This window comes from Hevea brasiliensis, chromosome 18 (genome assembly GCF_030052815.1).
Source record: "Hevea brasiliensis isolate MT/VB/25A 57/8 chromosome 18, ASM3005281v1, whole genome shotgun sequence".
Taxonomy (NCBI): Eukaryota; Viridiplantae; Streptophyta; class Magnoliopsida; order Malpighiales; family Euphorbiaceae; genus Hevea; species Hevea brasiliensis.
Window position 1 is genome coordinate 43,532,698 of NC_079510.1, and position 11,631 is coordinate 43,544,328.

The 11,631-nt window shown below is 29.7% G+C and overlaps 1 protein-coding gene and 1 long non-coding RNA gene across 4 annotated transcripts; both read left to right on the top strand.

The window, feature by feature from the left end:
• The first annotated feature begins 4,997 nt into the window (after positions 1–4,997).
• On the top strand, positions 4,998–9,030 carry LOC110670126 (protein TIFY 6B). 3 transcript variants are annotated; one of them, XM_021832067.2, is made up of 7 exons: positions 4,998–5,321; positions 6,102–6,301; positions 6,582–6,874; positions 6,959–7,043; positions 7,143–7,494; positions 7,655–7,712; positions 8,602–9,030. In XM_021832067.2, exons 1-7 carry the CDS (start codon positions 5,234–5,236, stop codon positions 8,672–8,674), a joined length of 1,149 nt encoding a protein of 382 aa, XP_021687759.2. In that variant the 5' UTR covers positions 4,998–5,233; the 3' UTR covers positions 8,675–9,030. The 3 variants fall into 3 exon arrangements, with proteins under 3 accessions (XP_021687759.2, XP_057996636.1, XP_057996637.1); XM_058140653.1 differs by having other exon boundaries at positions 7,658–7,712; XM_058140654.1 differs by having other exon boundaries at positions 5,010–5,347.
• Positions 7,719–8,345, top strand: LOC131175934 (uncharacterized). The gene is made up of 2 exons (XR_009146015.1): positions 7,719–7,974; positions 8,114–8,345. It is a non-coding gene; the product is annotated as an uncharacterized LOC131175934 (long non-coding RNA).
• Positions 9,031–11,631: the final 2,601 nt, after the last annotated feature.

Here is an 11,631-nt window from a genome sequence, read left to right on the forward strand (position 1 = left end):
AAACTGTTGTTCTGTTTGGATGGGGTGATTAAAAACTGTTGTTATGTTTGGATGGAGTGAGGGAAAGGTAATTAATGAGAGGATAAGGGAAAGAGGGAGAAGGGTAAGAAATGTTACAATAAAAAGAAAAAAACTCATGTTTGAAAATTGTTGAATTAATGGAAAGGTGATGAGAGGTAATGTATATTCTTTATGTATGAAAAGAAGTAAAAAAATGGTAAATAATTATTAAAAGTATAAAAATATCATTTCCTATTAAATAAGAATTTATTCTTTAGAATGGATTATTTAGAAGAAAAAAATTGATAATTAAATCATAATTATTGTAACAAACTATTGAAAGAACAAATGATTTAACAACTAAAGTTAAATAAAAAGATAAAACTAAATTTATTTCAGTAAGAATTTGAAATCTACGAGAGAAAACGGAGAGATCAGGTACGACCACTTGAGAGAGAAGATATTTATTTATATTGGTAAATTATGTTTAATTTTAATGGGTATAATTAGATTTTTAATAAAAAATTAATCACACAATAAAAAAATAAAAAATAAAGTAATTTTCAACTCACCTCTCCTGCTTACATCTCAATTTTGGATGTAAGAAAAATTGAAATTTGAGGGGTAAGAAAGATAATTCTTACCATTACTTACCCTTACCCTTCACTAGCTCATTTCTTTCCAAACAGGGTATAATGGTTACTTAACTCTTCTTGCCCTTATTTACACTTCTTTCACCTCTATCCAAATAGAGCATTAAACACCAATAATTGGAGCCATACCTATTGATAAACTCAAAATAATAGCAAACTAAGGGAAATTCTTGGGTAGACTCAAGTCTACTATATCCCTAAAATATGAGAGTGTTTAGTTTGGTTTATAAGTCTACCAAATATATTTATACGTAAAAAATTATAATTAATTAGAGTTTGGTTTGACTTATAAATTTAAAAACTACTTAAAATAAGTCAAAAGTCATAGGTAATATACTTCTTACTTATGAGTTATTTATTTATTTTAAAACTATATTTTAATTAATTAAAAGACTATATTCTTGTGTTAATTTTTTAAAATATCAATATTATCCTATTTTAATAATTATAATGGAATATCTTCTTTATTCATCTTGATAAATTAAATTATTCTCACGTATTTTTTGTCAAACATCTAAACTATTTAAAAATTAATTTTAATTAGTTTTAATAAATAATTAATTATTTTTTAAATAAACTTATAAGTTAAAAATATATTTTAGGTCAAAAGTTAAAAAATAAGTAGTTGAGCCAAATACCCTTTATGTAAAACTCATATATTTAATAGGCATATTTTATTATACATTTTATATCTTAAATTCACAATATATCTAACTTGATATATTGCTTTATTATTATTATTATTATTATTATTATTATTATTATTATTATTATTATTATTATTATTGTCATCCTCGTTTGGGACAAATCACATAAAATCTAAACTTTTTAACTTACTTGTGATATTTTTTCTTAATCTTGATTAAAACTAAACTCCAATAAAGGAGTCATATAGACTCATAGCACATCGTTTAGGGCTTAATTTTGACTTGCATGCTCTTCGATTTCAAAAAGAAACAATTGTTATCAATGTAAACTATAAAGCATTCATGACATATAGACCTTAGCAGAGAATATTAAATTAATCTATTTTCTAATTAAATTTAAAAAATAACATTTCAAATTAGAATTCAATTTGCATATGGTATTGTATAAAAGAGTATATGTGATGTTGGTGGAGACTAAAACAATTAGGTTATTGCAATTAGAGGCGACAATTGTAATAACCCAACTTTTTAAAATATAAATTTTATATTTTTATATAGTATTTTAATATTATCTAACTAATTTGTAATTTTTATAAAACTTTCATTCATTTATATATATATATATATATATATATATATATATATATATATATATATATATATATTATTTCTAAACATATTTTATAAATTATTTAATAGTCCAATTTTAATTGAAATGATTAATTTTATAAATTAATATTAAATCAATTATCAAAATATATTATTTCATTATTGTCAATCTTGGGTCTAAGGTTTGATTAAATTGTTATTATTATTATTATTATTATTATTGTTGTTGTTATTGTTGTTGTTGTTATTATTGTTGTTATTGTTTAATTATACACAAAATTGCATTTGGGACCCAATCGAAAAAGAATTTTAGACTTATTTGAAAAAACCCAAAAGTATGAGGACCGAAAATGTAATTAAAAGTTAAAAAAGGGTCAGATTTTCAAACGTGCAGGAGCCCCATAACCTCCCCCTCTCTCTCTTCGTCCCTCTTCGTTGCCCACCCTCTTTGTTTATTGTGATCATATCGATGATAGCTCAATAGTGCTTGGGTGTGAGTTTTCAGCCAGATTCGACTGCCTAACGGCCCGTCCTGGAACATAGTCAATATTACAGTTGATCCTAGTATTTTCAGACGTTTTGGACGCATTTCAAGTAGTAGAAATTGCAAAGGTAGTCTCGAACTTAAGTTGTATAATTTTTACCTTGGTTAAGCTAACTGATAAATTTGTAAAATATTATTGGCTTGGTAAAATTAAGTAAAATAATTTTAATTAATACAAGTACGATGTAGAGAACCTCAAGGAATATTTTTATAATTTTTAAAGTGTTAAAAATAATTATTTAAAATGTAGACCGAACTGGAGTTTGAAGGATTAGACATAGATTATGATTCTTATAGGCTCCGGATGATCATTATAATTATTGTTGTGAGCCTATGACCCTGTGTTGTTGTTATTGGTTGAATTTTCTTGCAGGGGGTTAGGTTCAGTTATAGGAAAAACTCTTGTCGAAATTTTGGTAAGATCTTAGAATTTATTTTGATTATATAGTTTAAATTAAATATTTAATTTTTTTAGTCTTTTAATATAGGTCAGTGTGTATATTTAGGTGATCGGTGTCGGTCGTCTTCTCTTTCCAGTCGGACTAGCTGCACTCCAATCGATCAGTCTATGAGTTGGATATTGATTATTTTTACAATTTTAATATTAATTATATATCAGACATGCTCATACATTTTATAAATATTTAATTATGCACATATATAGTTAATATATTATGAGTACTTTGGTTGCTGCAATTTAATTGTTGCTATTTATTTGTGATTGCCACCCTAAGAATAATTTGCAGCCGTATGTGTGTGTCGGCGTGCGTTATGGATAGGACGGGTAGAGCGACTAGAGTTTGACTCGCTAGGACCCGATCCTTTTTGTGGATAAGTCCGAGTAAGTATGGTTTTGAGTTGATCTCGCTGACTCACGCATTTGTATTACTAAGCAAAAGTCCGGCTTGAATTGAATTCGCTGGCAGGTATTGGATTAAAAGAGCTGTATAGGGAATCGGCTCCTATATTCATATATTGATGTGATATACTAGGTATGTGAGTAGCTCAAAATTAACTTCTCATACGAATATTGAATGAATTGCTAATTTTGCATGTTGGATGTGCATTTCATGGTAGGGTTATATCAGTCTTAGATAGTTATAGAAATTGTATTTATAATCAATATCTAAAACTCTTTGAATTGAACAATTATTCCTGTTCAAATATTTTTTTCCAGGTTGTAGGAGGAGTGTGTTTATTTCTTCGAGTATTTTTCCTCTACAGGTTGTACTTCTTAGTTTGATAATTTATTGTGTCTACTTATTTATTTATTTAATAATTTATTTAATAACTAGCACCTCGCTATGACATTGGGTTATATACTTATGATATTAATTTATGAAAAATTATTATGATATTAAATAGTTTATACATGATGGGTATCAGAGTTGAGTTGAACCCCCTTAGTTTTGGTTTTCGGTGGTTATCGGGTGGGTTAGTTAAAATAAAAATATAATATTTTATTTTATTTTATTTACATGTTTGGCTTTTATTTTGGCCATTGTTATAGGTTTGGAAACAGTAAGGCTTACTATGGGTCTCGAGGGTTTTATACCGACTCAGGTTCTAGTGTCGATTCGGCCCATAGAATCGGGTAGTGACAACAATATTTTACTCTACCTAATGATAATTAACAATTAAATATTTACTTAATTCCAAATAGCTTAAATTTGAATAATCTGTAAAATTAAAAATTAAATTAATGGTTAATTCCGCAATTTATATGATTTAATTTAAAGCCATATACTTAGATTGACTACTTGAATTATCAAAATTTAAATGTATAATTTTTATATGACAGCACAAATAATTTAGCTTAATTTGTTTATATCTCTTGATCATTTTTTTTTCTAATCCAAATCTCTTCTTGAGAAAATAAAAATTATTATTTTTTTAAGTAATATTTTCGCATTGTTTAGAATTACAGTTGAGAGATTAAAAAAAGTTTTTGAAAACAATATCATTTTAAATATTATAAAAAAATAATTTTAAAAAAATATTTTTAGAAAAAAATCATTTTAAATATTATAAAAAAGATTTTTAAAAAATTTTATTTTTTATAATTAAGATATGTTAAATTTAATTTTAAATTAATTTTTAATAAATGTAATTTTTTATTTTTAAAACTAATATTTATATTAAAAAATATATATATAAGTAATTAGAATATATATATAATTAAAATAATATATAAATATTTAATATAATAATAATTAGATTTACTCTTATTTAGAGTAGATAGAGTTAAAAAAAAAAGAAAAAGCCTCTTCACGTGAGGAAAAAAGCATGAGTCCAGGAATGGAAATAGTGCACGTGGTACATTTCCACGGACAAGTGGGCACCACAAGCAAGTTGCTGGTAAACTGTGAAAATGTGAATTAAAAGCTCGCGCACGTGGTGGGTTACCGGACCACCCGGTAACCGAACTGGATATACCGGTAACACATTCCTTGGTTTTTTAATTTTTTTATTTTTTTTCCTTTTCAAAAAAGGAACGGTCAAGATCTTATAAACTTATCTTCTTACACCAAGGCAGAATACACCTCTCTCTCTCTCTCTCTCTCTCTCTCTCTCCCCCCCCCACCTCTCTCTGCCTTTTGCTGTAGTTGGAAGCTTTCGTTTTGGTTTTTCTCTCTCTAGTTTCCTCTCTGTAAACTGAGGTTTGGTAGAGGAGTGGAGAGATTGATCCGTGAATTTATGATTTTTGAACTAGTTTTTTGAGGTGGGTTTTAGTTGAATTTTGTGTTTCTATTCGTTTTTTGAGAGGCAGGAGAGGTAAAATGGAGAGAGATTTTATGGGTCTGAACTCAAAGGAGTCATTGCCTGTGGTTAAGGAAGAGGTTAATTCTGATGGGTACAAAGAGATAGGTATTTGTTTTGTTCTCTTGTGATAGGTATTTGTTTTGTTCTCTTGTGATTTCTTCTTTACCTTCCATGAATATTCACTGATTTTGTTATTTGGTTCATGCAATTTTTGTTCTTCTTCGGTTGTTTTCATTTGGAAATTATGTAACTATGCTTTTGAAATTTTGGTTTGGAGTTTGAATTTTGCTTTTTGCAAGTACCTTATCAATTTTGCGTGTAAAACATGTAAAATTATGATACTTGAATTGGACAAATGAAAAAAATTTTTTTTTGCTAATGTTGTGCAATTATCTTTTTTGTTTAATTTGAAATTAAAAGGTTAATATTTGATTTGGAAATGTTGGTGTTAATGACCCATAGAAAGCCAATTGTGACTAGAGTTTTTTTCCCCCTAAATAATTGGGTTGCATAGGTTTAATCTCTCATCCTCTAGATTTATTTAGATGACATCATATGAATAACTGTTTTTTCAGTAACATGCATGCATGCGTGTGTGGATGGATCTAATTGATTCTTTACATCTTCAGTATCTGCCTTTATGATAAGTTTTAACAATTTTGGAGTACCTCTAAAGAATATCAGTATTTTATAGTTTTGTCTGTAGTTTTAGAGTTCTGTCCAACTGTAAGGATTTCTGCCATCTGAAATTTTAACTTATTTTCCTAATATGAATTTGATTGTTGGCTAAATTTTAGTGCTAGCGAAATTGGGTTTACATGATTACCCTTGTTTCTTTTAAACTGAAAGCTTTTGAGCATTGCTAACTCTTGGTGGATTCTGCAGGATTTAGCAAGGGTTCAGGGATACACTGGCCCTTCTCCAACAAGGTCTCTGCTCTTCCTCATTTGAACTCTTTCATGGTTTCTCAAGAAGATAAGACCAAAAGGTTTTTAACTGATTCCTCAGTGTCCTCTGGATTCTTGTCCATTTCAACTGCAGATTCATTTGATCCTAACCAAAAACAGTTTATGGCTGAAATCCAGGTGTTATATTATTCCCTATTTGGCTTTCTTCTTGTTTAACAGGTTTTGAGGTATTGCTTAGAAATTTAGTTGTTATTTTTCCATTCTGTTTCGTATTACCCCAAGTTGAAAAATTCGGGAGGGATGAATTTTATTGTATTCTTTTCATTGACCATTCAAGATTAACTGGATGATTATTTCCATGACTGACCTTGTCTTAGTTGTTTGGTAAAGGATTAAATCCCACTTTTTATTAATATCAACAAATATTTTATTTCTCATTCTGGTTTTTACCATATAGAAATCATTCAATCACGATAGGCAAAGTGGGACTCATTTTACATTGACTGCTTACCCTGTGCAACATGATGTGCATTCTGTGCATCATCCTCATGACATGAAGATGTTTCCAGTCTCCAACCATGCAAGTTCAATTTCCTTGAGCAATCCTTTCTTCAAGAATTATTATGCCACCTCTGGTCAGAGTACTGCTGGAGCTACTGCAAAGCCACAATTACTTGGAGGAATTCCTGTTACCACTCCACAAACAATTCTTCCTACTTTTGGCTCTGTTACTGGGATGATGGAATCATGGTAATGAATAAGATTGCTGAATATAAACATAAAACATATTGCACGTAAACAAGAGTTCTTATTGAAACATGCTACTATAAACAGTGCGAAAACATCTGGTTCTCCTGCTCAACTGACCATCTTTTACGCTGGCACAGTGAATGTGTATAATGATATATCTCCTGAGAAGGTTTTCTCTCTTTCTATTCCTGAGAAATACTTGTGTTGGTTATTTATTCTTCTATTGAGCTGTAGTGAATATAAAATCCCTTTTGTGAATTTTATCCAGGCCCAGGCTATCATGTTCTTGGCTGGAAAGGATTCTTCTATCTCCTCTAACATGACACAGCCAAACATGACACAGCCAAACAATCACATCCAGGAACCAAGCTCAAAGCCAATAGCTACTGATGTTAGTCCTGTGAACCACAATGGAACTACACCACCTGGCTCCCGTCTTTCGAGTCCTTTATCTGTTTCTTCACAAACTGGTTCTCAGTCAGGGAGTGGGTCTGCTAGCACTGAAGAAATCATGGCAACTAAAACCGCTGGAGTTGCAACAACTCCTGTTAGTAAACTGGACACTCCAAAACTGGCAAGTGCAATAGCATCTGTTGCTGCAACAACCTTGATGCCATCTGGTATGAACTTGTGCCCTGGAAGACAGCTTTCCATTATATGTTATCCATGAAACTTTCCAATTTTGAAGCTCTTCCAGTGTGCATGAAATACACTGTATACAGATTAGATTTATGATTACTATATTCGCCATGTATAAATGATATGTAAATTCTTGTGCAGCAGTGCCCCAGGCTAGACAGGCATCCTTGGCTCGGTTTTTGGAGAAGCGCAAGGAGAGGTAAGTTGCATAAATCCAAGCAAAAGCAAAGATGTTCTTCACAATTTGATTATGAGTTGAGAGTTGTCCTTAAAATGTATGCACTCATAATCCCTTCGCTTAGCCACAACTCAACCCAGCTAAACCTTAATACCAAACTAGCTGGGGTCAGCTAGGAAAAATAATTTTGCTTGTCTTATATCTTTGAATCTCTCATTCAGTGAAAAGCTGAACTTTGTTTTAAAGATGTTTGGGCCTTGGAGCAGGGAACACTTTTGCATTGGTAATTCTCAGTGTTTTTTGTTTTTCTTGACGTTTGAGGGCATGTATGCCAGCCACATTCATGGGGCCAAAAGAAGTTAGACGAGGTGATATTAACAGAAAATATGATGAAATATATATATTCCTTAACATGGATGTAGGTTGTCTCTTGCTCATGACCCAAGCACATTTAGGAGAGGACCTATTTCCAATTATTGTAAGGTGTGGCCAGCAGGCCAGAACCGCCAGTTCTGGTCCCTGGAACCGAGGGCCTGAGACCAGACAGTAGGGTCCCTTGGTCCCGGTTCCATTTTGGTTCAATCCAGTCTGAACCAATCCAACAGTTGTAATATTTTTTTCAATTTTTTCAAATAATAAATTCCTAGTTCCAGTCCCCTCTACAGGTCCAAACCGGACAGTGACCGGGTCTAATTATTATACTATCATTATTCATTCTAGTGGTAGGAAACTCAAGTAATTAATTATTTAGTAGTAGTAAAATTAAGATATTTTGGCTAAAAGAACCTAGGGCTTTACATGAGAATATACATTGAGGGCGACCCTATAACTATGCTTTCAAATGATGTAAATATATTCCTGGAAAACAATGACTTCAATCTTGATTTGAGGACTTTGTTTGTGCATGTAGGGTCATGAGTGCAGCACCATACAACCTTGGCAAGAAATCTTCCGAATCTGCCATCCACAATCCAATGGAATGAATAACTCTGCAGCGGTACCTGTTCTCTCTCTGCTAGGAGGGAGAGTAACAAAAACAAATGAAGCCAACTTAGAAGGGATTCATTGCAATTGATGTAGTAAATTAAAGATGTAAGCACTCTTTTTTGTTCATAAACTAGAATAATTGTAATCCTTTTTTAATGTCAAAACTTTACGCATATATCTCTATATATATAGATAGAGAGAGAGAGAGCTGATGTAGGAGTTCCTTTTTTTTGGGTTCCCCATTCTGTTGATGCATTTGGAGCCTTTGCTTCCAAGATGACATTAAGTACATTTTGTAGATATATTCAACTCTCCGTTGCATTGTGGAAATAAAAACCAGATTTAGATAATATCTAATATCTCCATTCAGTTGTTATATATTCTTGTTTCCTTGTATGCTATTGGGAGACTGTTTCAGCAATTGTGGAACCCGTTACTGTGTGGCTTAGGCAAAAGTTTACTATCATCCTATGACCTAAAGATTAGCTGCCTTCATCACGCGCCATTTTTATATTATCTGAATTGCTAAAATTTTTCCCAAAAGCTTTGCCAGGAGAAAGTTTTTCAAGTTCTCAATATACTGTATGAATTCTCTCTGTCTCTCTCTCTCTCTCTCTCTCTACCCCTTTTTCTTTCTTGACATTGGTTGTCTTTCAAGCTTTTTCTGGTTGCAATTTGAGTGACTTATTCACACTTACTGTGGATTAGATATTCTTAAAGCATGATTATGACCGGAACCCAGATATTCACATGAACTGTTTTTTTGGGGTTGCAAGATATTCACATACGAGGACTCGGATCAAATTCTTAATATCTTTAACCCTTCCTTGTCCTTGATGGGGACATTGAAAATAAAGATGATGAAAAAGTAATAAAAAAAAATTATATTCAAGCTGAATTAAATTAGTATAAGATTTCAACACACTTCTTAAAAATGCAAAATTATATTTGAAAATTTTTGAGGTAGTGTGGCAGACAAGAGGTATCTTGAATGGTCATTTCATTTGGTTTCCATACACAAAATTCATTTGAAAGGAATGGAGAATTGAGAATTGATATTTTCTTTCTTGATGTTGATACTATAAAAATAATGAGTAAATGACTCTGAGGCTGTAAATGAATATGGTTTCTGGATTTTTTTTTTCTTTTTATATAAGGTAATTTACAGTTGGTTCTTGAATTTTTTTTTTTATTTCATTTTTATTTTTTTAACTTTAATTTGTTATTAAAAAAATTTCCAAATTTTAATTCATTTTAAAAAATCTTTTCAACTTGTAATAGCAAGTTTTTAGATTAAAAATTCTCTTTAAATTATAATTAATGTTTATAAATATAAATTTGGTATTTTCTGGTGAAAGGTAAACCATTCTCCTTTTTAGAAAGCAAATTATTGTGAGAAACATAGGTATTTTAAAGATAGTTTCGGATGGTAGTTAAAACGGCAATTGCCTTTTTTTTTTTTTTTTTGTTTAAGTAAGAGAGAAAATAAGGTCAAAAGGTGGTTTATTTTATTTTTTTTTTAACTTGAAAAATAGTTTGGGGGATTTTTGTAAAATAAAATTAAAATTTAAAGACTTTTTAGTAATAAATTAAATATAAAAGACGAAAGTGAAACATAGAGTAAAATTTAGAGATAAATTATAAAAGTTATCCATATGCACATTTAATTAAAAGTAATTTAATTAAAGAATAATTTGTCACATTAAAATTCTTGACAAAAATATTTTTGTTATATTAATAATTTAGTTCTTATATTTTAAAAATTTTGTAAGTTGATTAAATCAGTTTATTTGTAAGTAGTTAAATTAGTTTATAAATTTTAAAAATAATTTAATTTATTTATCTATAATAATTTTTAAATTTATAAATTAAATTTATAAGTTAAAAAAAATAGAAAACCTAATTTTTTATTCTAGTATTTATAAACTATATACTTATAAATTAATTTCATTAAATATCTTATTATATTATTTTCAATTAATTTATAAAATTTTATTATAAGTCTTATTTAATATTTTTGTTATTTTAATTATAAATATATTTATAAATTATTTTTTATCATATTAATTATTTATTAACTACTTATAAATATTTTAATTAAATACATAATTACTTAAAATTTCAAATATTTATAAATTCAAATTAATTAGTTAAGAAAAACACTCTTTAAATCTATGCTTCTGTTTACAAAAAGGCTGCAACTTGAGAGCTACTGGAAATGGTGTCGGTGATTTCAGTAAACGTCAAGATGAGTTTCAAGTTGAGCGATGGTTTGAATGTTGCTGAGTTTGATGGTGGATTTGGATTTGGGCGACATTGAATTAGCATGAGAACCATTATGGATGAGTGATTAGCTTGCTAGTAGTTTTTTTTTTTTTTTCTTAAATATAAACCCTCAAATCTCATGGCAAACAGCTACCTACCTTTCAAAATTATTCAAATAATTCGTTCTGGCTTGGAGATTTCTTGACTATGAGAGAAATGAAAGAAAGTTCTACTGATTTCAATGAAACTCAAGATAAGGAGAGTAAAGTTTATATACAACAGCTAAAGTACTAAACACGTGAGATACAAGCTCCTATGACTTCAGCAACAACTAACCATTTAAATTAACAATAGAATTACTCCAGCTCTACTGCTTGCTTTACGCTCTTTATCTCCCCCTCAAGTTAGATTAGGTGGTAAAGGCACTAGATTCAACTTGGAAATTAACTTATGATGAAGATTAGATGGCAAAGGCTTGGTAAATACATCAGCAAGCTGTAACTGAGATGAAACATGGGCCGGAGAAATAAAACCTTGTTGCAGTTGCTGTCTGACAATGTGGCAATCAATTTTAATGTGTTTAGTCCTTTCATGAAAGATTGAATTCTTAGCTGTAACACTCCAAAATTTTAAAATTTATGAGCATTTTTGGTATTTTAATTTTATTTAAATTTTAGAAATTTTTTTG